The sequence below is a fragment of the Mustela nivalis genome (assembly GCF_964662115.1).
Source record: "Mustela nivalis genome assembly, chromosome: 9".
NCBI classification, from domain to species: domain Eukaryota; kingdom Metazoa; phylum Chordata; class Mammalia; order Carnivora; family Mustelidae; genus Mustela; species Mustela nivalis.
The window spans coordinates 102,678,150-102,701,368 of NC_139028.1; the positions used below are offsets into that span (position 1 = coordinate 102,678,150).

Here is a 23,219-nt window from a genome sequence, read left to right on the forward strand (position 1 = left end):
CCTGAGGTGAAATCAAGAGTCAGACATTTAACTGACTGTGCCTCACAGGCGCCCTTTGCCTTATAACATTAGTACTTCCCTACCTGATATGACATTAGGAGTGGCATTTGATTTACTCCATGTTTGTCAGTTTATAGGGTTTTATTTAACCTGGGGTGCCTTCTGGAAAATAGTTTTATGACTGTTTATGGAGTTGATTTGATCGCAATGCTGCTCTATGAATAACTATTTTTGCAAAGCAATTATCATGACGGTTATTACTTGGGATCTTCATGTGTCCCTAGATTGTAGCTGTGGGACACTTCAGTGCCACTTGGGATTTCTCTGACATCCAGGGAGTACATTTTGTTATGGTCAGCTAGCTGAGTGCTTTGAGTTTGGATCTCTGTATATCCTCCTTAAAAATTTTTTTTTTTTTCTGTAGCTTCTGGCACTTGTAATTACAGGACTCGAACCTACTAATTCTATATTATGAGATTTAGACTAGAAATACTGAAGAAATAGAATTTAAATAATGAGCCTTAATTGACATCCCCAAAATATCAAAAATCACCAGTTTTAGGAAGAAAGGAAGAAGGAAGAATTAATGGCTGACTGGAGACTGTTCGAATGTCAAAGCACCCAGCTCTGCACAGCTGTTAACTTGTATAATACCTCTATTGGTTGAGGGAAGTGGACTTCAGTTTTTCGTCCTCCACTTTACATAAAGATCTTTAGTGATCTCTTGTTTTCTGGTTGTCACAGGTGATGTTAACATGTGTAATGCTTTGTTTGCCCTCAGTATGTCTTTTAGCATTCAAGTTTGACTAGCTGTATAGCAGAAATGTGGTGGTTTGGATGCCCAAATGCATTGTATTAGTTTTGTCTGTTTTATAATTAACTATTAATGTAAATGATCTTTCCTTAATTTGTAACTCTGTCCTTAGAAAATAATAAATTATATATAATATATATTATATATTAATATATATTAATATAGATATAAATATATATAAATAATAAATTATATGTATAATTTATTTATTTGAGAGACAGTGCCCAAGCAGGGGAAGGAGCAGAGGGAGAGGGAGACTCCCCACTGAGCAGGGAACCTGATGCTAGGCTCGATCCCAGGATTCCGGGATCATGACCTGAGCTGAAGGCAGATGTTTAACTGACTGAGCCAGCCAGGTGCCCTATGGCATAGCTCTTTAAGGGCTGCAGTAGAGTGCAGTCCTGTCCATAGACCTGGATTCAAATCCTGTCTCTGCTACTCACCAGACCATTAACATTTAGGTAAATTACATATCCGAGTCTTCCTTTTTTCATTTATAAAATGAAGATAAAAGTACCCATCTTATAAGTCTGTTGTGAGAATTAAATGAATTAATGCCCATAAAATGCTTAGAAGACTGCCTTGCACAGAAAGCTTAATAAATGTTAGCTGTTGTTATTATTACATTTATAGGTCTAACTACCATTAAGCAGACCCCATAATGATCAAGAGCTATTAAAGGAGGGAAGCCTTCTGCATTTACATCAAGGATATTTATCAGGATATTCATATGCAATGTGTGATTCACTTATAATTTTTTCTGAGTGCCCAAAGTTAAACTTGACATACAGCTGTTTCATATTTGGAGCTAGTTAATGTTTGAAGGGGCCTGATTTGGGGTTAACACTTTAACTTTATTTTTCTCTACTCTTAAGTTAAAAAAAATTTTTTTTAATATTATGCTCTCTGTGTTAACTGTGAATTTCTGATTTGGTAAGGGACACAATTACTTAAAGATCATATTAGAAGAAAATATAAGATAGTCAGTTTATACACTTGGAGTAGAGAGGGCTGTCTGAACAATACATAAAGTATAAAAGTTACAATAAAATACTTCTAGCTGTATCAACAGTTAAAATGTCTATACAATGAAAATGTCACAAACAAATTAGAAGAAAAGCCATAAGGTAGTTGTATATATTTACAAAATATATAAAATTAGGAAAAAAGCCCTACAAATCAGTGAAGAAAAAACAACCAGAGAGGAAAATGGACAAAAGATACTAGCAGATTATTCACAGAAGAGATACAAATAAACATGAAAATATGCTTAACTTTATTTCTACTTAAGAAGACTAAAATTAAAACAACAGTGAAAAGCTATTTTATAACTGTTAAATTGGCAAAATTACAAAGTTTTAGACCAAGGAGAGTGAAAACAGATATTCTTACGGCTGGGAAGAATGTTAATTGAAATAACCCTTTGTAAAGCAATTGTGTGTATCTAAGTAAACATGGAGATATGGAGAAAAGGGAACCCTTGGGCACTGCTGGTGGGATTATGAACTGGTATAGCCACTATGGAAAACAGTATGGAGGATATTAAAAAAATTAAAAATAGAAAAACCATATGATCCAGCAATTCCAGTTATGGGAATATATCCAAAGGAAATGAAAACACTAAATTGAAAAGCTATCTGCACCTCAATGTTCAGTGCAGCATCATTTACAATAGGCAAGACATGGAAACAACCTAAGTGTCCATCGATGGATGAATGGATGTGTTAACATCACTGGGCATCAGGGAAATGCAGATCAAAACCATAACGAGATACCAGCTCACACCAGTCAGAATGGCTAAAATTAACAAATCAGGAAACAATGGGTGTTGGTGAGGATGGGGAGAAAGGGGAACCCTCCTACACTGTTGGTGGGAATGCAAGCTGGTGCAGCCATTCTGGAAAACAGTGTGGAGATTCCTTAAAACGTTGAAAATAGAGCTACTGGGTACTAATACCCAGTTTGTGTGATTACCCAGCAATCACACTACTGGGTATTTACCCTAAAGATACAAATGTAGTGATATGAAGGGGCATGTGCACCCAAATGTTTAGCAGCAATGTCCACAATAGGCAAAATATGGAAAGAGCCTAGATGTCCATCAACAGATGAATGGATAAAGAAGATGTGTTGTATATATATATATATATATATATATATATATATACATATACATATACATACAGTGGAATACTATGCAGCCATCAAAAGAAACAAAATCTTGTCATTTGTGACAAAGTGGCTGGAACTAAAGGGTATTATGCTGAGCAAAATAAGTCAATCAGAGAAAGATTATCATATTATCTTATGATCTCTCTGATATGAGGAATTTGAGAGGCAGGACGGCATGGGGCGGGTCATAGGGGGTAGGGAAGGAAAAAATGAAACAAGATGGGATACGGAGGGAGACAAGCCATAAAAGACTCTCAATGCCATGAAACAAACTGAGGGTTGCTGGGGGGTGGGGGGGGTAGGGATAGTGTGGCTGGATTATGGACTTTGGAGAGGGTATGTGCTATGGTGAGTGCTGTGAAATGTGTAAACCTGACGATTCACAGACCTGTACCCCTAGGGCAAATAATACATTATATGTTAATTAAAAAAAAAAAAAAGAAGTTGTGGTGTGTATATATAATGGAATCTTATCCAGCCACAAAAAATGAGGAAATCCTACATGAATGGCTCTTAAAGGCATTATGCTAAGTGAAATAAGTCAGAGAAAGACACATACTGCATGATTTCACTTATATATGGAATCTAAAAACAAACAACAAACAAACAAAAACCCAAACTCAGTGAAGAAGAGATTAGACACATGATTGTCAGAGGCAGAGGAGGAGAGGGAATTAGAGGAAGGTGGTAGGGAGGCAGGGTGCGGATTTCCAGTTACAAGATAAATGAGTACTGGGGAGGTAACCTATAGCATAAGGACTGTAGCTACCACTGCTGTATGGTACATGGGAAAGTGGTTAAGAGAGTAAATCCTAAGAGTTCTCATCATAAGGAGAAAAATGTTTTTTCTTCTTCCTTTTTTTTTTTTTTTTACTTTATATGTATGGTTAATGTTAGCAGAACCGATTATGATGATCATTTCACAATATATGTAAATCAAACCATCATGCTATATGCCATAAGCTTATATGATGATGTTTGTCAATTCTTTCTTTCTTTTTTTTTTTTTTAAAGATTTTATTTATTTGACAGAGAGAGTTCACAAGTAGACAGAGAGGCAGGCAGAGAGAGAGAGAGGGAAGCAGGCTCCCCACTGAGCAGAGAGCCTGACTCGGGACTCCATCCCAGGACCCCGAGACCATGACCCGAGCCGAAGGCAGCGGCATAACCCACTAAGCCACCCAGGCGCCCTGTCAATTATTTCTTAATAAAACTGGAAAAAAGTCCACAGATAATGTGCATTCTGTGGCATGCCAATTCCATAGCAAAACTCTTTTACGTGTGCACAGGAAACGTATAAGAATATTCAACACAACAAGGTTTACTATAATGAAAATAAGGAAACAGCCTAAATATTTATCAGTAGAGAAATATTTGCCATTGAGAAATACTGCAAGGGTAATTTGTTTTCATATTTTAGAAAAGATTTCCAGGCATGGTTGAGCGAAAAAAGCAAGGTTCAGAAAAAAGTATATGTCATTTTTTTTAAAACAAAACTAAACACAGCTCACAAATTATGTATTTCTATATTTTTTAAAGTATTCCTTCCAAACTGACAACTGTTACCAATGGGAACTGGGGTTGGTTTTTAACTTTTTCTGTACTGTTTGAATCTTTAAAAATAATTACATGTGTAAAAAAAATAATTACATGAGTAATTAGAAGTAAACTTTTTTTTTATAATTTAAAGATCATTTAAGTACTTTTAACCATCTGGTTTACCAATTTAAGCTTCTTTTCTAGTATTTACATGGATAGCCAGCAATTTCCAGATAATACAGTACAAAATGGGACACATTATAAGGTTTTGGGTTTTTCTTATTATGTTTTGCTTTTGTTTTTGTTTTTGAGAGGTTGTGTGTTATAGTGGAAGGACATAGGCTTTGGAGTAAAATCTAAGTTTAAATCCTGGATCAGCCATCTATTAAGATTTTAGCAGGTCCCTTAACCTCTCTGAGCTTCAAGAAAGTCTATTACTTACCTCATTGAGTTGTGTAAGGATTACATGTGCTGGTTTTCCTCATTTCCCATCTCCTTTGGTCAGAGGAAATTGGTCTAGTGTGGTCTAAGATCAAAGATGGTCTTCTGTGGGTAATAAAGTATTTCACCAGAACATGCTATATCCCTGGATCAGGACATATGTGTAAAGATGGAGGAGATGCATTAACTTTTTAAACCAGTAAGCTATCTATTTGTACTTCACAAGATCAAATCAAATCAATTCATGGTAGTGACTTATAAATGATCTTGAAGCTTCTAAACAGTTTTTACATGACAAGCTGTTTGGTGAACAGGGTTACTTTTCTTATCTCAGAGAACAGTCTTAATTTAATTCAACATTTGTGCCAGCCAGCATATGAATTTCAAGAGGCTTCAAAGACTAAAATGTGTTTCAGAAAGACTCTGGCAAGGGAGGAAAAAGCCAGATTTAAAGTTGAATATATGTATATGCTATGCTTTTCGCTTACACTGCTATGCTCTTGTATGTGTCTATTAATATCACACACAGTAATTCATATGAATATTTTTCTGGTGAGACTTGTTTATTCTAGTATAGGGACTCTGTATTAAATAAAAATAACAAAATGAGTGGTCTAATTAATGTAGGTGGAAATTCTAGGCCCCTTAAGCAATAATTTCCAAATGGGACCCTTTATTTGATTGCAAAACAAACAAGCTAATACTTTGATGGTATTTATGCTTGGGAAGAGAGTTAAAAAGAAATAGTTCTGGACTTTCCCCATGTAAATTAGAGCCTCCTGAGTAATTAGCAGTTAATAAGTGAACGCTTCCTACAAGTTTAAAGGTTATAACCAAAATGGGCATATGCTTAGGTATATTACTGTATGTTTAAAGTTTATATAGCCTAGGAATCCCTGAAGATAATTAGTAAACATCCTTGGTTGCATGAGCAGAACTTTAAATAAGTGAGTGGGGGGCTATAGGAAATTGGTTGCTTGGTGGTATTATTAGCCTTGAAAGTTCACGGACCATCTTGTGAAGACCCACACCAGAGTCTCTGTGCAGAGGACCCAGGCTCCAGCTGTGGCTACCACATAGTTTTATACAAGAAAAATAAAGTGAACTAAAGCTTGTTAAAAACAAACAAAAAAAAAGAAAATCTACTGTCTTCTGAGTTTTGTGATGTCTGGGAGTGGTACATAGTAACAACTGTAGTAATAACAACAATAAAAATAATCGCTAATATTTAGTGCATACTTAACTATGTGCCAAGCCCTATGCCAGATTATTACATAAATTATTTTCTTTAATTCTCACTACAAACTTAGGTGGTAGGTACTATCTCCCAATTTTATAGAAAAGGGCAGAGAGATTAGGTAGCTTCCTTAAAGTCACGCCGTTAGCGCCAAAGCTAGAAATCAAGTCTAGATCAACCTGACTTCGGAGCCCATGTTCCATTTTTGTTTGTTTGTTTTGTTTTTAAGATTTCATTTATTAATTTGACAGAAAGAGAGACAGCAAGGAGAGTAAGAACACTAGCAGGAGGTGTGGGAGAAAGGAGAAGCAGACTTCCTGCCAGGCAGGGAGACCGATGCAGGGATTGATCCCAGGACCCTGGGATCATGACCTGAGCTGAAGGCAGACGCTTAATGACTCAGCCACCCAGGCGTCCCAGAGCCCATGTTCTTAACCGTTGCAAAAAATTGCTGTGTCATTACTGTAGAATCAGTATGCAGCTGTAATAATATAATCACTAATGTGTTACTTTTTGTATATACCAAATATTTTCCAAAGAAATAGTTTATTATTAGTCATATCTTTCCTAGTATCATACCCATTTTATAGCAGGAGTGAATGTGGTATAAAGAAATTAAATGATCAGCAGGAGGCCATTACACAGAACCAAGAAGTTTCTGATCCACATGGCCTTTACTTGAGAGGTTCATATAACGATCAGTCATACAGAGTTACTTATATTTCATTTAAATCTTTCAGTGCAGCATGTTGAAGTTATAAGTGCTTATCTCAGAGAGCGATGCTATCTGAGCAAGACAGGGACCTTGGGGCTTCATGTGGATTTCAGAACAATAGAGCCTTATTGGTACATGTTAGAAAAGTTAATCCTGGGTTTGTTGTAGGAATCATGGCAAAGCAGTAGAAGAAAAGTCAATCTGAAACATTTCTTCTTTTCCAAAGAGGGCAACTAAGGTGCCCAGATATCTTTGCCCTCAAGGGGTGCAGGTGTGCTGTTTTTATTCTTTAATCATTCACATAAATTAAAGCCTATTCCTTTGCATTTAAAAAATAATATAAAACGACACTCTCCGTGTTTTATTGCCAGGCAAGAGCTTTGAACTTCTGTCTCATTGAAGTTTGATAAACTGCAAGGATTTTCCAGGGTTGGGTGGTGCCCACAGAGGGAACATTGGACTGATAAGAGCTGCAGGTGAAGGAAAGCACCAGAGAGTATCGGTTAGACAGAGCTCCTCGCACTTGGCTTGTGGGAAATTCTCTGCAGGGAGAAATTTTCCCTGCTTTTTCTGGCTCTTCTTAGCGGCTTCCCTTCACCCACAAATAAAAAGGGCACTAGGGCTTTCTGTTTCCACATTGTGAACAAGGAATGGGGGGGTGACTACTTCATGGTGGAGTGGTTCTTTATAAGAAACTTTGAAATTAAATGACAAATTCTAACTTCACACAAAATGCTGATTGGCATGCACACCTATGCAGACAGGGACAAGACAGGCCTGCACGCGTGCATGCACACACACACACACATTCACACAGACACAAATGGACCATATTTCTCAGATGATTTTACTATCAACATATGCTCCTGCCCTGTGCTTTATGCGAAATAAAGATTGTATTTACTGGAAAACTGATTACACGAAGTGTTAATGATGAGGCAATATGCTATAGTGTTTGGAGCATGGGTTCTTGGTTTGAGTCTTGACTTTTCTCACTAGCTTGGCTGTGTGATCTTGAGCAAGCTACTTCTATAAATCTCTTTCTCCCATTTGTAAAATGGAGATATGCAAAATACATATGTATCATAGGATTGTGGCAAAGACTAAATACTATGATTCATGTTAAGACAATGAGCACGATATCTTGCATCCTGTTCACTAAGTTGCACAGGTGCTCCAAGTCGGTATCATTATCATTATCATTATTATGTGTAATATTATTAAATTCCATAAACATCAGATCGGTAGATGAATGTTAAACGACATAGTCCTTTTTCTTTCTTCCTTCCTTCCCTTCTTTCCCCATGCCCTGACCTTTTTTTTTTTTTTTAGTGCAAAGTCGTTTTCCAGAAAATTTCTCCTCTTTCCCACCCCCAGGAGGACAAAAGTACTTTGATTCTAATTGCTCTGAAAATATTTCTCCCTTAAAGGGCCTTCACACTGACATTTAGTCCCTGAAGTCAGGGAGGAGAAGCAACAGGATTTGCAACTAAGTAGGGCTCTTTTCATTTCTACCATCAAATCAAAAACAAAATCCAAAACAGTCTAATCCTGTTTTAGCTTTAATTAGATCTAAGTCAAAGAAAGTCCATCTAGTGCAAGGAAGGAAACCTTTTTTTTTTTTTTTTTTTTAAGATTTTTATTTATTTGAGAGAGAGTGAGAGCTCACGAGTGGGGTTAAGGAGTATAGGGAGAGGGAGAAGTAGACTTTCTGCTGAGCAAGGAGTCCAATACAAGGCTTTATTCCAGGACCCCAGGATCATGACCTGAGCAAAAGGCTAACACTTAACCCACTGAGCCACCCAGGTGCCCCGGAATGAATCTTTTAAAAAACCAGGATAAGTGGGTGGAAAAAGGAAAGGAGAATACAGAGGTGACAGTGTTGCTGATTTTAATGTGACTTTGACCATTTTCTTACAATTTAGTATATATTAAAGTATTAAACAATGAATGCCAGAAATTGGCATGTGTTATCTCTTCACTCTCAGTTTTGGCCATTTCTTGGAGAGAGTTTTCCAGTTGGATAACCTGTTTCTGAAGCATTGATTTTATTTTCACCTCTTTTTGGGGGGTGGGGGACTAGAGAATGTTTGCAGTGTATTGATACTTGTTAGCTTTGGGAAGCACTTGTATTGGAATAAATCAGAATAAATCACAGAATGTAAACCTGTCATTCATCTGTACTTTAGGCCCATGCAAACGTGGTGAAACCTTATGTCACCATTGTCAAATGAAGACTCTCCTGAGTACAGCTAGTTTAGATAAACTTACTTGCTTTTTAAGTTTCACTAGACTACCAGGACTTCAGGAATGGTTTTTTGAAGTACCTATTTTTTTTAGGGGTGGTGGAGGGGCATAGGGAGAGGGAGAGAGAATCCCAAGCAGGCTCCATGCTCAGTGCAGAGCCCAACACAAGGGCTTGATCTCACAACCCTAAGATCATGACCTGAGCCAAAATCAAGTGTTGGACGCTTAACCGACTGAGCCAAAATCAAGTGTTGGACGCTTAACCAACTGAGCCACCTGGGTGCCCCTTGTAGTACCTGTTTTTAAATAAATTTTAGGTAATTCCCCCATATTTTCCTGAGGGATGAAACTATGAAAGAGCCAGAGTCCATCTTGGTAACAACTTTGTGGAATTGCTTTTTGACAAGATGTTCATTACTTATGAGGGTTTTTTGGTTCTTGCTGCTCCAGAAGAAAGGTTTTCTTTGTTTGTTTGTTTTGTTTGTTTTTAAATTTTTGGATGGAAAATGGAAATACTGAATTGGAAATGTGAAGTGTGCCAAGTTATCATTGTTGTTCCTCAAGACAAAATTCAGAGAAAGGAACAACATTTGTTGAGCACATGTTGTAATGGAAGCGCTAGCCTATGTCGTTTACTAAACCCCCAATACACCTTTGAGATAGACTTTTACAAGGGACTATAGTATTTTACATGCATTATCTTATTCAACTCGCATAACCCTATGATGTAGGAACTACTAATATTGTTATTATAAATAGTAATAGTATTATTTTTTAAAAGATTTTTATTTATTTATTTGACAAACAGAGATCACAAGTAGGCAGAGAGGCTGGCAGAGAGAGAGGAAGGAAAGGAGGCTCCCTGCTGAGCAGAGAGCCCGATGTGGGGCTCGATCCCAGGATCCTGGGATCATGACCTAAGCTGAAGGCAGAGGCTTTAACCCACTGAGCCACCCAGGTGCCCCGAATAGTAATAGTATTATTATCCACATTTCACAGTGAGGAAATAGACATGGAGAGTCATTTGTTCAAAGTCACACAGCTAGGAATTGGTAGGGCTGACAGTGTAACTATGTTTGTCTCTGAACTCCAAAGCTCAAGGTCTAAATCAGTGACATAAGAAGCATGAATGGTACTTGTTAAAAATTACTGGGCTCCATGAAAAGTACAGCATGGGAAATATAGTCAATAATATTGCAATAACATTTATGGTGACAAATGGTGACGACACTTAGTGTGCTAACGTTGAGTAATATGTAGAATTGTCAAAGCACTGTGTTGTACATTTGAAACATGGCATACAATGTTATATTTAAAAGTTTCTAAAAAACAACAACTAATTTTGGGGCGCCTGGGTGGCTCAGTGGGGTAAGCCTCTGCCTTCAGCTCAGGTCATGATCTCAGGGTCCTAGGATCAAGTCCCACATCCAGCTCTCTGCTCAGCAGGGAGCCTGCTTCCCAAACTTCTCTCTTTCTCTGCCTACCTCTCTGCCTACTTGTGATCTCTGTCTGTCAAATAAATAAAATCTTTAAAAAAAAACCAAACAACTTTTTGTTTGTTTGTTTGTTTGTTTTAGAATTATTGGACTCCAGGTAGAAATTTAAGGTCACTGAGTCTGGGATGGTGTCAGATTACAAATCTGTATTTTAATAAGGTATCTTGGGTGATTCAGATCAAGAAGTTGATTAACCATATTTTGAGAAAGAGCTAAATTATGTTTCCACACCTGATAAAGCAGAAAACAGGTGTAGATTAAATAACTATCTAAGATAAAGCTACCAAAGACAGAGCCATGATTCAAACCAAGGTCTTTCTAATTCTAATACATCCTATATAACAAGCCCATGATTAATTCACACATTTTCCCATTACAACAAATGCAGAAAATGTGATTTCTGGTAAATTGAGCCATACAGATTTCACAGTCCTAAGGCTAATAACTTATAGCATCATTACTGACATTTTCATTAAATTTCCTTAAACTTTTCCATGACTTTTTTGGTTGTTGTTAAGGAATTGCGTCTTCTTGGCCAGCAGATCATCCATACTTCAGGCATGGCATCACTACTCCTGCATTAAGCTCCTGAGACATGCAGAAGTGGAAGAGGGTGGAAGGAGGTAGAAAGAAAAGAATTCCCAGGTGTAGCTAAATGGTGCTAAACTCCTCACCCTCATTAACATCACCCTCCACTGAAATGAGGAGTGAAGAGTTAATATTAATAATAATAGCCAATCCGATGGCAATGGGTCATGTTCTACATTGTCTCCCATTCTACCCTTTGAGACCAGAGCTCAGTTGGGACCAGCAAGTTTGCTTTGCCTATTCCAGTCCACTCCTTAGGGCAGAACCAACATCTTGATTGACTTTCATGGCTTACTACTGGGACTGGGAAGACTTACTTTCTTTGTCTCTCACTTTCTCTTTCTGTTTTTTTTTTTTTTTTTTTTTTTAGCCCAGCGACATGTCCTCACATATATGGAGGATGCAGTGTGCCAGCTGTTAGAGAATAAGGAAGATATTAGCCAGTACGGCGTTGCCAGGTTCTTCACTGAATAGTAAGTACCTGTTTTGCCAGTCGGGTGAGCCCAAAAGAGGCACTAGGAAGCAGGCAAGGTGCATGAAGAATAGAGCAGATTATAGCTGCTGATGGAGTGGCAGTGAATGATTTGTTTTGGTAGGTTGGTGAGGGCTGCCCAAATATGTTTTGGAACATACCTTTGGTGCAGTTAGTTTTGTCCAGTGATAAGTTTCCTGAGTGGTTATGATGATAGTAGCTCAAGAACTAATTGTCTGATCTGTTAGCTCTGTTTCTTTAGGTCCCTCCTATAATTTTTAACTTTCTCCATTATTCAGAATGCTTACTGTGATTGCCTTTCATCAGGGTTCCCTTAGTCTGTGTTTTTCATAGCTGGTTTTTCTCATGGAAGTGCTTAGGATGATTTGCTTCTGCAGTTTTCTTTCTACATCTACAGGACGCTGTGTCAATCAGCTAATAATTTTAGAGTATTCATAGGGGCAGAATAACTTTCATATTGTGCTTCTTTGTAAAGCATGCTTGGAGTGTGTAAAAATCAAAGTGATTACTACTTTTTGATGTCACAGAACTGTTCTTAGGCTGAAAGAGAATCTGTTTTGAACTCCTTGGTCTTCATGAAAGGGTGTGCTAGAGAAATACGCAATGTTATTTTTATTTCCAAAATGCTGTCACATATTTGTGTTATCATTTGGATTCTCCTTCCATATTTTTATGGTTTATTGGGAACATTCTAAGAAAGAATAGCCTTTAACAGGCTTTTTTTTTTTTTTAAGGTTTTATTTATTTGAGAGAAAGAAACACAGTGAGACAGTGAGCATGAGTGAGGTTGGGAGGAAGCAACAGGCTTCTGCCTGAGCAATGAGCCCCGAAGGCAGAAGCTTAACCAACTGAGCCATTCAGCATCCTAACAGGCTTGTACTTAAGGCAAATCATGAATCCAAGTCTATCCTCCTTGAAAATATATTTTTTTCTTTCTACTCTCTACAGCTTCCTTAAAGATCAGACAGTTGTTCTAATGGCCTAAACTTGGGTTGCTGTTGGGGGATTCTTGACTCTCCCTAGCTTTTTTGCCAAGCTATGGCAATAATATATACATGGCGATGTATATGCATATGGCAATATATACAAATAAAGTCTAGATTTCTTATGGATTGGAATTTCAAGTCCCTGGGAAAAACAGGCTCTCCAAGAGCAGAACCTGTCCGTTTTCCCAGTTCTCTAAAGGAGGATCAAGGAAGGAATCGTGTTCTCATGGTGTAGGCTGAAGCAAATGAGGTGGGCAGGGAATAAAGACTGAGAATGAATAGCCTCACTTGCTCTTAAAGAACTGACAAGCCTGGGGGTCAAGTTTCTAGGCCATTTAATCTGTACCAGCACACTCGAGGCTCCTTGCCAAGTGAAATATGATTCTTCTGGGGGCAATGCTTCTTCCTGGTTTTTTTCATTTTACTCTACCTCCCCCACCCTCCAAATCCTTTATAAGTCTTTCCTATCACACTGGTTCCTTGAGGACAGACATCATTGTCTCTCCATCTTTGTGTTCCTAGTGGCCGGCACAATGTTTAGCACATAAAAGATGTTAGGTGACTGTTGAATATACAGCTGTATCTATATTTTAAGCTACTACACACTATTTGCTCTTGTTCTTGTTAGTAATAAGGACTTTCTCTTGATTTTTCTCGCATTATTATTCTTTTTTTTTCAAGATTTTATTTATTTGACGGAGATCACAAGTAGGCAGAGAGGCAGGCAGAAAGAGAAAGAAGCGGCTCCCTGCTGAACAGAGAGCCCGATGCGGGGCTCCATCCCAGGACCCTGAGATTATGACCTGAGCTGAAGGCAGAGGCTTAACCTTCTGAGCCACCCAGGCGCTCCTATTGATTTTTTTTTTTTTTTTATTAAGCTCTGTGTTCTGCCATATAAGCAGCTGTATGCCATGTAGGTAGTACTCTAGAAGTGAACCCAACTAGTCTAATAACTGATCCTGAACTCTATAGAGCCAATAGTAAACCTTATGACAATTTCAAATGCTATTAAATGCTATCAACTATAGCTTTTATTCACCAATACACTGTTGAAAAGTCGTAAGATTTTCCATAGTGCTGATAGAAATCTAGTTGCCAAGTGAGCTGTTTCTTGTCCTCAGAAAACTAAAAATTACATAATGTATGTGAGTGGCACATACCTGACAGTTTTCGGAAACCCTACTGGCCCAAGGCAAGTTATTCTGAGAAATGAACTAGCATTCAAGTTCCAAATCTTAAAACAAACAAACAAGCAAAAAAGACTTGAATGGAATGGACATATGATGAAATTAAAACTGGTATTTGGTAGAGACCTGAGTGGTAGAAGCTCCTGATTTTCTTTATCAATTTTATTTATCTAGTGAAAATCCTTCCTTATCAGCCTTCAGTTTTGTGTTAATTCATAGAAGCATAACGACATTGCCCTAGGAAGAAGAGTTCCTTATAAGTTCCTTTTAAGAAAAAGTCCTCATTCTATAATCTTGCTTTGGGAAGGAAGGTTTTCCTGATGATTTTCTTCTCTGGGTCTGCTTGTCCCCTCACCTGTGCTGTCACTCCATGGTTGTTGGTGTTTTCCAACAAATCTTTGATTGTTCCAGTAAATCTGGGTAAGCTGTAAAACATGAGTAGCTAAGCTGTACTGTGTGTGTATGTCTGCAAGACTGTGAGCTCTTTAGATCATGTTCTGCTGGACACTCTTGAAAGAAGGATACCAAATCCCAGAGGATTTTCTTTTATGTTGTATGCAAACTCTACCTCTGAATGTTGTCTTTCAACTGGAGGAAGGTAAAAGGAATTAATATTTAGAGGTGCCACTCTAAGAATAGACCAAGTGTCAGAATGGGGTCAGGACCTCTGAAGAAGTACATCTAAGAAAATGAGGCTAGAGTAGCTATAGCTTAGAAACCACAGCAGAGGGGCGCCTGGGTGGCTCAGTGGGTTAAAGCCTCTGCCTTCGGCTCGGGTCGTGATCTCGGGGTCCTGGGATCGAGTCCCGCATCGGGCTCTCTGCTCAGCGGGGAGCCTGCTTCCTCCTCTCTCTCTCTGCCTGCTTGTGATCTCACTGTCAAATAAATAAAAAAATCTTTAAAAAAAAAAAAAAAAAAAGAAACCACAGCAGAGTGTGACCAGGTTCTTGTGGTAAAGATAAAATGAGAAATGTGGTTTTTTTAAGACATTGGAAAATAATGATGAGAGAGAAACAGGCTGAAATCTGAGAATTCCTATCAGGATTGGGAACCATTCTTCACAGGCTAAATTGATAGTTACAACACTGTGGCATCAGGGAGCTTGACCTCCACATACTAATATAGAAATGAATGATACTCTGTGGTCTTGGCTGGTGGGCCCAGGAGGGCTCTTTCTTATGATCAAGTGTCTTGTTTTTGTTTTTTTTTCAATGATGGTTTTAGCTTCTTGGGGATACTTACGTGATGTCTGTTTTGGTTGCAAGTACACAGATATCTTCATTGGTAGAGGTTTATTTTATTTTATTTTATTTTCTATTTTTTTAAAGATTTTATTTATTCATTTGATACAGAGAGATACAGGGAAAGAGCTTGAGCAGGAGGAGAGGCAGAGGGAGAGGAGAAGCAGACTCCCTGCTGAGCTAGGAGCCTGATACAGGGCTCGATTCCAGGATCTGGAGATCATGACCTGAGCCGAAGGCAGATGGCCAACCATCTGAGCCACCCAGGTGCCCCAATAGAGGTTTATTTTAAGGATATGTGAGAATATAAGACAGCATTCACTCATGAATTCATTCAGCAATTATTTTTGAGCACTTACTATGTATGTGCCTATGTGTAAAAGGTAGTGGAGAAAGAGTAGTTAACAAGACAAAGTAATTATTCTCATGGATGTAAGGGTTTAGTGAGGGAGATAGTCAATAAACAAGTACACTGATGATGAAGACAATAGCTAATAGTTAATAAATACTTGCTGTGTGCTAAGCACTGTTCTAAGCATATAACATACATTCTCTCATTTAATTCTCATAATACTAGGGCAAATGGGTGGCGTAGTCGGTTAAGTGTCTGACTCTTGATTTCGGCTCAGGTCCTGATCTCAGGGTTGTGAGATCAAGTCCCATGTCGAGCTCTGCACTGGACATGGAGCCTTCTCGCGATTCTTTCTCTCCCTCTGCCACCGCCCCGCTTATGTGCACATGTTCTTTCTTTTTCTCTTTCTCTCTAAAAAAGACAAATTAAGTAAATAAATAAAAATCTTTAAATCTCACAATACCATGAGGTGGGGTTTTAATATTCTCTTCATTTTATGCATTAGGAAATTTCAGGCCCACAAAAGTAATACTACCAAGGTTACACAGCTGATGACCATAACAAGATAAATAACAAGGAAATAACTAGGGTAACATGATATACAGGATAGTCACGAAGGCCTCTTGGAGATGGCATTTGAGGGCTTATCCCATGGGACAATTGACTCATCCCATCAAAGAGCCGATGAGTTATCTCTGTTCAGGTGACTCACCTTTTTGTCCACCTTTGTTACCTAAGCTTTCTGTGTCCAAAAAAGATAGTAAGATTGATTTTATTTGCTGCTGCCCAGAATGGGATAACCTTAATAACCTTAATAGATCAGGGAAAGCCACCAATAGGGAAACCAAGTAACTGGTTTCCCTATGCATTGCTCATATATAATAAGTGAAAGTAATAAAATAATTAAACCTAAAATTACTTGTGTTATGTATAATATAAATATGAAGATTGAAATCTTAGTTTTCAGAAAAAGAACATTAATTATTATATCTTGATATATATTAATCATCAGAATTCGATTGGGAATTTGCATGCCTTTTTTAATATACTCTTGTAGTAAAAGATACCAGCATCAAATCCCTTTTTTTTCTTATTGTTTTGCTTAGAATACATCCATAAAACATGACCTTCATTAATTCATTGCTGGAGATGAAAAGGAAGTTCCCATGGTGCATATTCCTAAATCACTTAAAATGTAACTTGAAAGAAAACAAACCATCATTATAAAATATGTATTATTTCTTCTTTTTTTAAACAGGTGCTCTAAGCCCTATGAAAGATGACCCACTTCTCTCCTGAGTAATCTAGAACATTCAGGGTGTAAACTTTCAGTTCTAAAGTGGGCAGAATTTTTTAGGATTATCTATCATCCAGCATTTAAGTAATGTTGTTTTGGGTCCTTCTTGTGCCCATGGCAACAGAGGAGCAGTTTTGGAGCAACAAGAAACACATCAGAACAAACCAGGACTTCACTGATTTCCAGGCTCACAGCTTCAAATGATGGATGGACTTGAGACTTCTCTGGGCCATTTCTGCTCCGTGTTTTCCCTACTTATTGTTGTTAAATTGAGCCAAAATGCTCTGGTGAAGTAATGGTGACTAATCCTATTATAGACTTCTTCAAAAGGGTAATGCTTCTCCCTGCCCCGCCCCCCATCTTTTTTCCATAGTTCAGTTCTTAGCTGGAGTTGACACATTGTAACAGAAAATTACCCATTTCTCATGTCAGCATCTGGACTCACAGACTCAGATAATTGCCAGGAATAGATTTTGCCTTCAGCTAGAGCAATCCTGTCCCTACTGTTATTGGCCCAGCACTTTCCTGTCATCTGTAAAAATCTGTAGAGGATTCTGGTCCTTTTCTATGTCACTAGGGGTATCCAAAGCAAAAGCACTACAGGGAGACATAGTGGTGAGTTGAGAGTCACCACAATCTATGTTGAAACTTAAAAATCCAGTTTCATCAAGGATAGAAGAGGCTGCTTCCTTGCTCAGAATCCATCTCTCTTCTTCAGTCCCTTCCTGTTTTGATTACAGGAAACCATCCAGCAGCACTTGACCTGGTAACTGAGGAAGCCATTTCACAGCCCACTGGTCTCCTGACTCATTTAGAAGTCGGAGTCAAAGGTTGTGGAAATAATAATTGGGCCCAGATTCTCCCTGTCAGGAGAGTCCTCACTCCCCCCGCCCCACCCCCCTTCTACCCGTTAAGAGAAACTTAGCTGTTGTGAAACCATTGGATAAGAGGAAATGAAGGAACTCCATCCGTGGCGGAAGCATTCTCAAGAGCCAGTGATACTATTTCCTTTTTCCTGGGAGCAGCTTTTATAGCTAGCTAGTAAAAAATTTAGGTATAATTTTCTACACGAAAATATTTCCCCTTAAAGATATTACTTAATTTATTTTAACTGACAAATAATATAAAGAATCTTTATTTGGTCCCATCCAAGCACTAATATTTCTTCTCATTCTCCTGCTCTGGTAATTCTCTGAGTACCCCTCCCGCAATCAGGTAGACGCACACAAATCCGAATTAACCAATCAGTAGTGCTATTAATTAGTAATATGAAATAGCTCATCAGAAGTTAAGAAATTCCGTTTCATCAACAACAGAACAGTATAAATTCATCAGTGTCTAATTTCTTCGATAATTTGCTCAGTACTCTAGAAGATCTGTGGTGCTGGCAGCACAGGCCTGGCACAAGAGCAGGAAAGAATGACACATTCTGGCACCTTTAACCAGAAGGTCTTTAATGAACTGGGATGGGGGTGGAAGGGAGAGAGGGGAAGGAGGAGGGACAGTTAGGGTTTTGGCAGCCACACAAAGATTCTTCTTCCCTGAGAAAAGTGAAATGAAAGTCAAATGAAGCTTCTCTCTGTTATTATGATTTGCTAAGATGTTTGTCTGTCTCTTAGCTTCCAGCCCCATGGCAGGTGCATCTTTCCAGTCAATGACTTCCCCACAAAACAAATTGTTTCTCAGGATCCCTCAAGAGGGGTCATGTCCAACCAATTTCCTGTCTGAGGCCATAACTGTGATTCCTTTCTTCAACTATCAGATGCAATTCTGTCCAGCACAGTGGAAACTATCTTACTAGAAAATGTCATGAGCATGTAAATTTATTTTAGGACACGTTGGCCCAGGGTTGCTGAGTTCTGGAGCTGCAACAGTCAGCAGTGCTGTTTCTGGGGTGGCCGTAGAAGCAGCCTTGAGTTCATCCCTTTGTCATTAAATAACATCAACAAAAAATGTCTTTGTTAATGTCCTTGTGTTATATTTTCCAGGTCAAGATCATTGCTAGGGATGCTAATACCTATCTCACAGGTGTTGTTGGGCAGATGAGGTAAAATGACATGAGTAAAATGGCTGGCTTTGTGGAATTCATTCTCATTCCCTGTTAGCTCCTGGTGTGTGGGTTTTTCGCTTCTCTCCTACTTTGTGGATCTCCCGGAAAGGGATGGTTTTGCTCTTCTTTCTCTTTAAATGGTATTAGAGTTGAAGAGTTCGAGGACCTTTCAGTCTCTCTTGTTGTCTGTAACACTTTTTGCTTACCCTGCAGTTTATGTACCTTTTTGGAGATGAAAGACATCGGGGGACTTCCTGCCAGACTGTCAGTGACTTAGCGTTAGCCACTCGACTCACCATCTTGTTCGTTCAGACAACAGCCTCAGAAAATGTTTTTTGTCTTTCCTTTCTCACCCATGAGCCATTTCCTCACTTCCTGGCTATACCCTCTTTTCTCTGGCAGCCAAGATGAAAAAATTCAAGGTGTAATGGGAGACCTGAGCTAGCCAAACCTATCCAACTTGTATTGTTCCTACTCTGAGCTCTAGCTGTGCAGCGATGTGCTCAGGGTAATGAAAAGCAGACGCTCTCTGCTGAGGTCATTGCTCCTCACACGGGCAGCCTGCTACAGGAAGCTGTTTATCTGCGCTTTGCTGAGCCAAGCTCCAGCCTCCCAGCAGTTGGAATGTACTGAGAAACCACAGGGCCCGAAGAGACCATGTTCCACAGGCAGTTCCAGGCAGGGACAGTATATTTACACCACACAAGCTGCAGTTTACGTGTGTGTGGGGGGTAACTGTTCATCTGCACACTCTCAAACTTCACCTTCTGCAATATATATGCCCTCTCAAGGGGGCTTAACCGAGAGAATGGGACTGCTATGTCCAACATGCCCTGAACACTTAACTAACCTGACATAAGGAAAAAGAGGTATTATAGAAAATTTGATGTAAAAACCACATTTTGGGGAGCCTGGGTGGCTCAGTCACTTAAGCCTCAGACTCCTGATTTGGGCTCAGGTCGTGATCTCAGGGTCCTTGGGTCAACCCCCACATCGGACTCCACGGTCAGTGTGGTGTCTACTTGGGATTCATTCTCTCTCCCCCTCTCCCCACTCCTTTCTCTTTCTCTCTCCCTCTCTCCTCTTCTCTCAAATAAATAAATAAGTAAAATTCTTAAAAAAAAAAAAAACTTTTTTTTTTTTTAAGATTTTATTTATTTATTTGACACAGAGAGACACACAGTGAGAGAGGGAGCACAAACAGGGTCAGTGGGAGAGGGAGAAGAAGGCTTCCCACTGAGCAGGCAGCCCAGCACAGGGCTTCATCCCAGGATCCTGGGACTGTGAGCCCAGCCGAAGGCAGATGCTTAACAACTAAGCCACCTAAGTGCCCCCAAACTTACCTTTATAAGGTAGCTTTTTTTCTGAGCCAATGTTTAGATGTTTATAATTTGATGTTTAGAATCTTAAGCCATACAGCCTGCTCTCTAAACCATCCCAAAGTATTGTTCTTTGCATGGTTTTTCCAACTACATATTTTTCTTAACTCTTTACCAAAATATCAAGTATCCTTACAGAGTTTCAAATGCGGCTGTAAGATATAGTCACTTGCCTATGAGGGGATGTAATTTGGTTGAGGAGATAATGTTTACTGATTAACAGACAGAATATTGTTAATTTTTTGTTAATTCAGGACCTTATATAATGGCATTAAGTCGTGCTCAGAGATCTGAGAATAAGGAGAAATCATGGGTACTAGAGAAGTTAAATAAGGCATCATAGAGGAGTGTGTCTTGACTTATGTGATGGTTAGTTTTATGTGTAATCTTGATCAGATGAGAGTATGCTGAGATGGCTTGTAAAACACTATTTCTGAGTACATCCGTGAGGGTGTTTTCAGAAGAAATTAGCATTTGAATTGGTAGACTTTAAAGAAGATCTATCCTGGGGCATGTGGGTGGCTCGGTCATTGGGCGTCTGCCATTGGCTCAAGTCATGATCCCAGGGTCCTGGGATCGAGCCCTGCATTGGGCTCCCTGCTCAGAGGGAAGCCTGCTTCTCCCTCTTCGACTCCCTCTTCTTGTGTTCCCTCTCTTTCTTTCTCTCTCTCTCTGTCCAATAAATAAATAAAATCTTAAAAAAAAAAAAAAAGAAGAAGGAGGAGGAGAAGAAGAAGATCCACCCTCACTAATCTGGGTGGGTCTTATCCAATTCCTTGAGGACCTGACTAAAGCAAAAAGGTGGAAGAAGAGTGAATTGGGGTGTTTTTTTTTGGGGGGGGGGTATTTGTTTTGGGCCTTTGATCTCAGACTGGGACTTACACCGCTGACTGACCTGGGTCTTGAGCTTGCAGACCTGAACTGAATTGCACTACCAACTCTCCTAGTTCTTCAGATTGCAAATGGAAGATCATTGGATTTCTTGGCCTCCATAATCACATGAGCCAATTCCATAATCACATAAGCTAAATCTCCTCTTATATATACAGTTTACCCCTGAACAACAAGTGGTTAGGGACATTGATCCCCAGCACAGTAGAAAATCTATGTATAGCTCTTGACTCCTCCAAAAACTTAATGGCTGATAGCCTACTGTTGACTGGAAGCTTAGTTGATAACATAAACAGTTGATTAATTAACATGTATTTTGTATGTTATATCTACTATGTTCTGATAGTAAAGTAAGCCCAAGAAACGAAAATGTTTCAAGAAAAGCATAAGGAAGAGAACGTACTTTTATAGGACTGTACTGTAAAAAATCTGTGTATAAGTGGACTTGAGCAGTTCATACCTCTGTTGTTCAAGGTCAACTGTATGTGCGCATATACTACTGCTTCTGTTTTTCTGGAGAACACGGACTAATACAATCTGGAAAGATGAAGAGAATTTGAATAAGTGAATGAGAAAAAATTTTTTTATGTGACACAAAAGTATTATAGCACAGTGGTTAACGACACAGACTCTGGAGTCAAATCTATGTTTGAGGGCTGCCAATTACTATATGTGATCTTAAGCAGGTTACTTAGCCTCATCTATAAAATAGGGAGACTCACATATAAAATGTAAAATTCCATGTGCCATGATTGTCGGAAGGATAATGAATGTAAAGTGCCTGATATTCTACCTGAGATATACTAAGTGTTGAATAATGATAGCTACTACGACTGTTGTTGGTACATTTGAAAAAATATTTACCAAATGTCTTTGTGTTAATTAGTGTTCTAGACACTAGGGGGTCTACAGCAATGACAAAACAGACAAGAAATCCCAACTTTTGTGGAATTTCCATTCTGACATTAGCTTTCGTTCTGAAACAATATTTTACCTTTTTTCCCCTCTTGTAATAATTTTAGACTTACAAAAAAGGTGGTAAAAATAGCATAGGGGTGCCTGCGTGGCTCAGTCAGTTAAGTGTCTCACTCTTGATCTCAGCTCTCGTCTTGGTATCAGGGTTGTGAGTTGGAGCCCAATGCTGAGCGTGGAGCCTACTTAAAAAAAACAAACAAACAAGAACAAGAACAACAAAACCACATAGTCTCCATTTGTCTTTCACCCAACTTCTACTAATGTTAGCATCTTCTAAAACCATAGTATAATTATGAAAATCAGTTAATTGAAAACTATTATCTACCTAGAGACATTATCGGAATTTCACCTTCATTTTTGAAGATAGTTTTTTCTGGTATAAGTTCTAGGTTGGCAGCTACTGTCTTTTAGTGCTTTGAAGACACTGTTCCATTTTCTTCTGGTTTCCACAGTTTCTGTTGAGAAGTCAGCTATTTGTCATTCTTACACCTTTGAAGAATAATCTGTTCTTGTCTCTGGCTACTTTTGGATATTTTTCATTGGTCTTTGGTTTTTGGTAGTTTTACTATAATGTATCTAGGTTTGTTTTTCTTTATATTTAAACCCCTTCATGTTCTTGGTACTTCTTGAACCTGTAACTTGATGTCTTTTATCAGTTTTGAAAGTTCTTAATCTTTAGCTTTTCAGACTTGCTTCTATTTCACTGTCTTTACTCCTGGGATTCCAGTTACACAAACTTTAGACTTTTTCATGGTATCCTCTCTTATGTACTTTTCTGCATTCTTTATCATTTTTATCTTATGTGCTTTCTTCTAGATATTTTTTCTGACCTATTTGCAGTTCATTAATTCTCTTTCATTTTGTGTAATTTGCTGTTAAACCCATGTACTGAGTTCTTAATTCCAATTATTGTCTTATTTTTGTTTTTGTGTTTTTTTATATCTTACCATGACACTTTTAATCTGTTTTATTTTTTATTTTATTTTATTTTTAAAAGATTTTATTTATTTTACAGAGAGAGGGACAGAAAGAGAGGGAACACAAGCAGGGAGAGTAGGAGAGAGAGAAACGGGCTTCCCACTGAGCAGGGGGCCCAATGCAGGGCTTGATCCCATGTCC

At 38.6% G+C, this 23,219-nt stretch overlaps 1 protein-coding gene across 6 annotated transcripts in view; it reads left to right on the forward strand.

The window, feature by feature from the left end:
* Positions 1-23,219, forward strand: part of CSTPP1 (centriolar satellite-associated tubulin polyglutamylase complex regulator 1) — a 168,088-nt gene that overhangs the window by 35,581 nt on the left and 109,288 nt on the right. For 2 of the 6 annotated variants that reach the window (XM_082747783.1, XM_082747784.1), the window contains exon 2: positions 11,620-11,722. The exons of 2 other annotated variants lie outside the window; for them this stretch is intronic. In XM_082747783.1, the coding sequence (XP_082603909.1) occupies positions 11,620-11,722 (103 nt within the window). Of the gene's footprint in view, positions 1-7,289; positions 7,421-11,619; positions 11,723-23,219 lie in introns of those variants that run through there. 2 more of the 6 variants (XM_082747786.1, XM_082747785.1) reach the window with 2 other exon arrangements.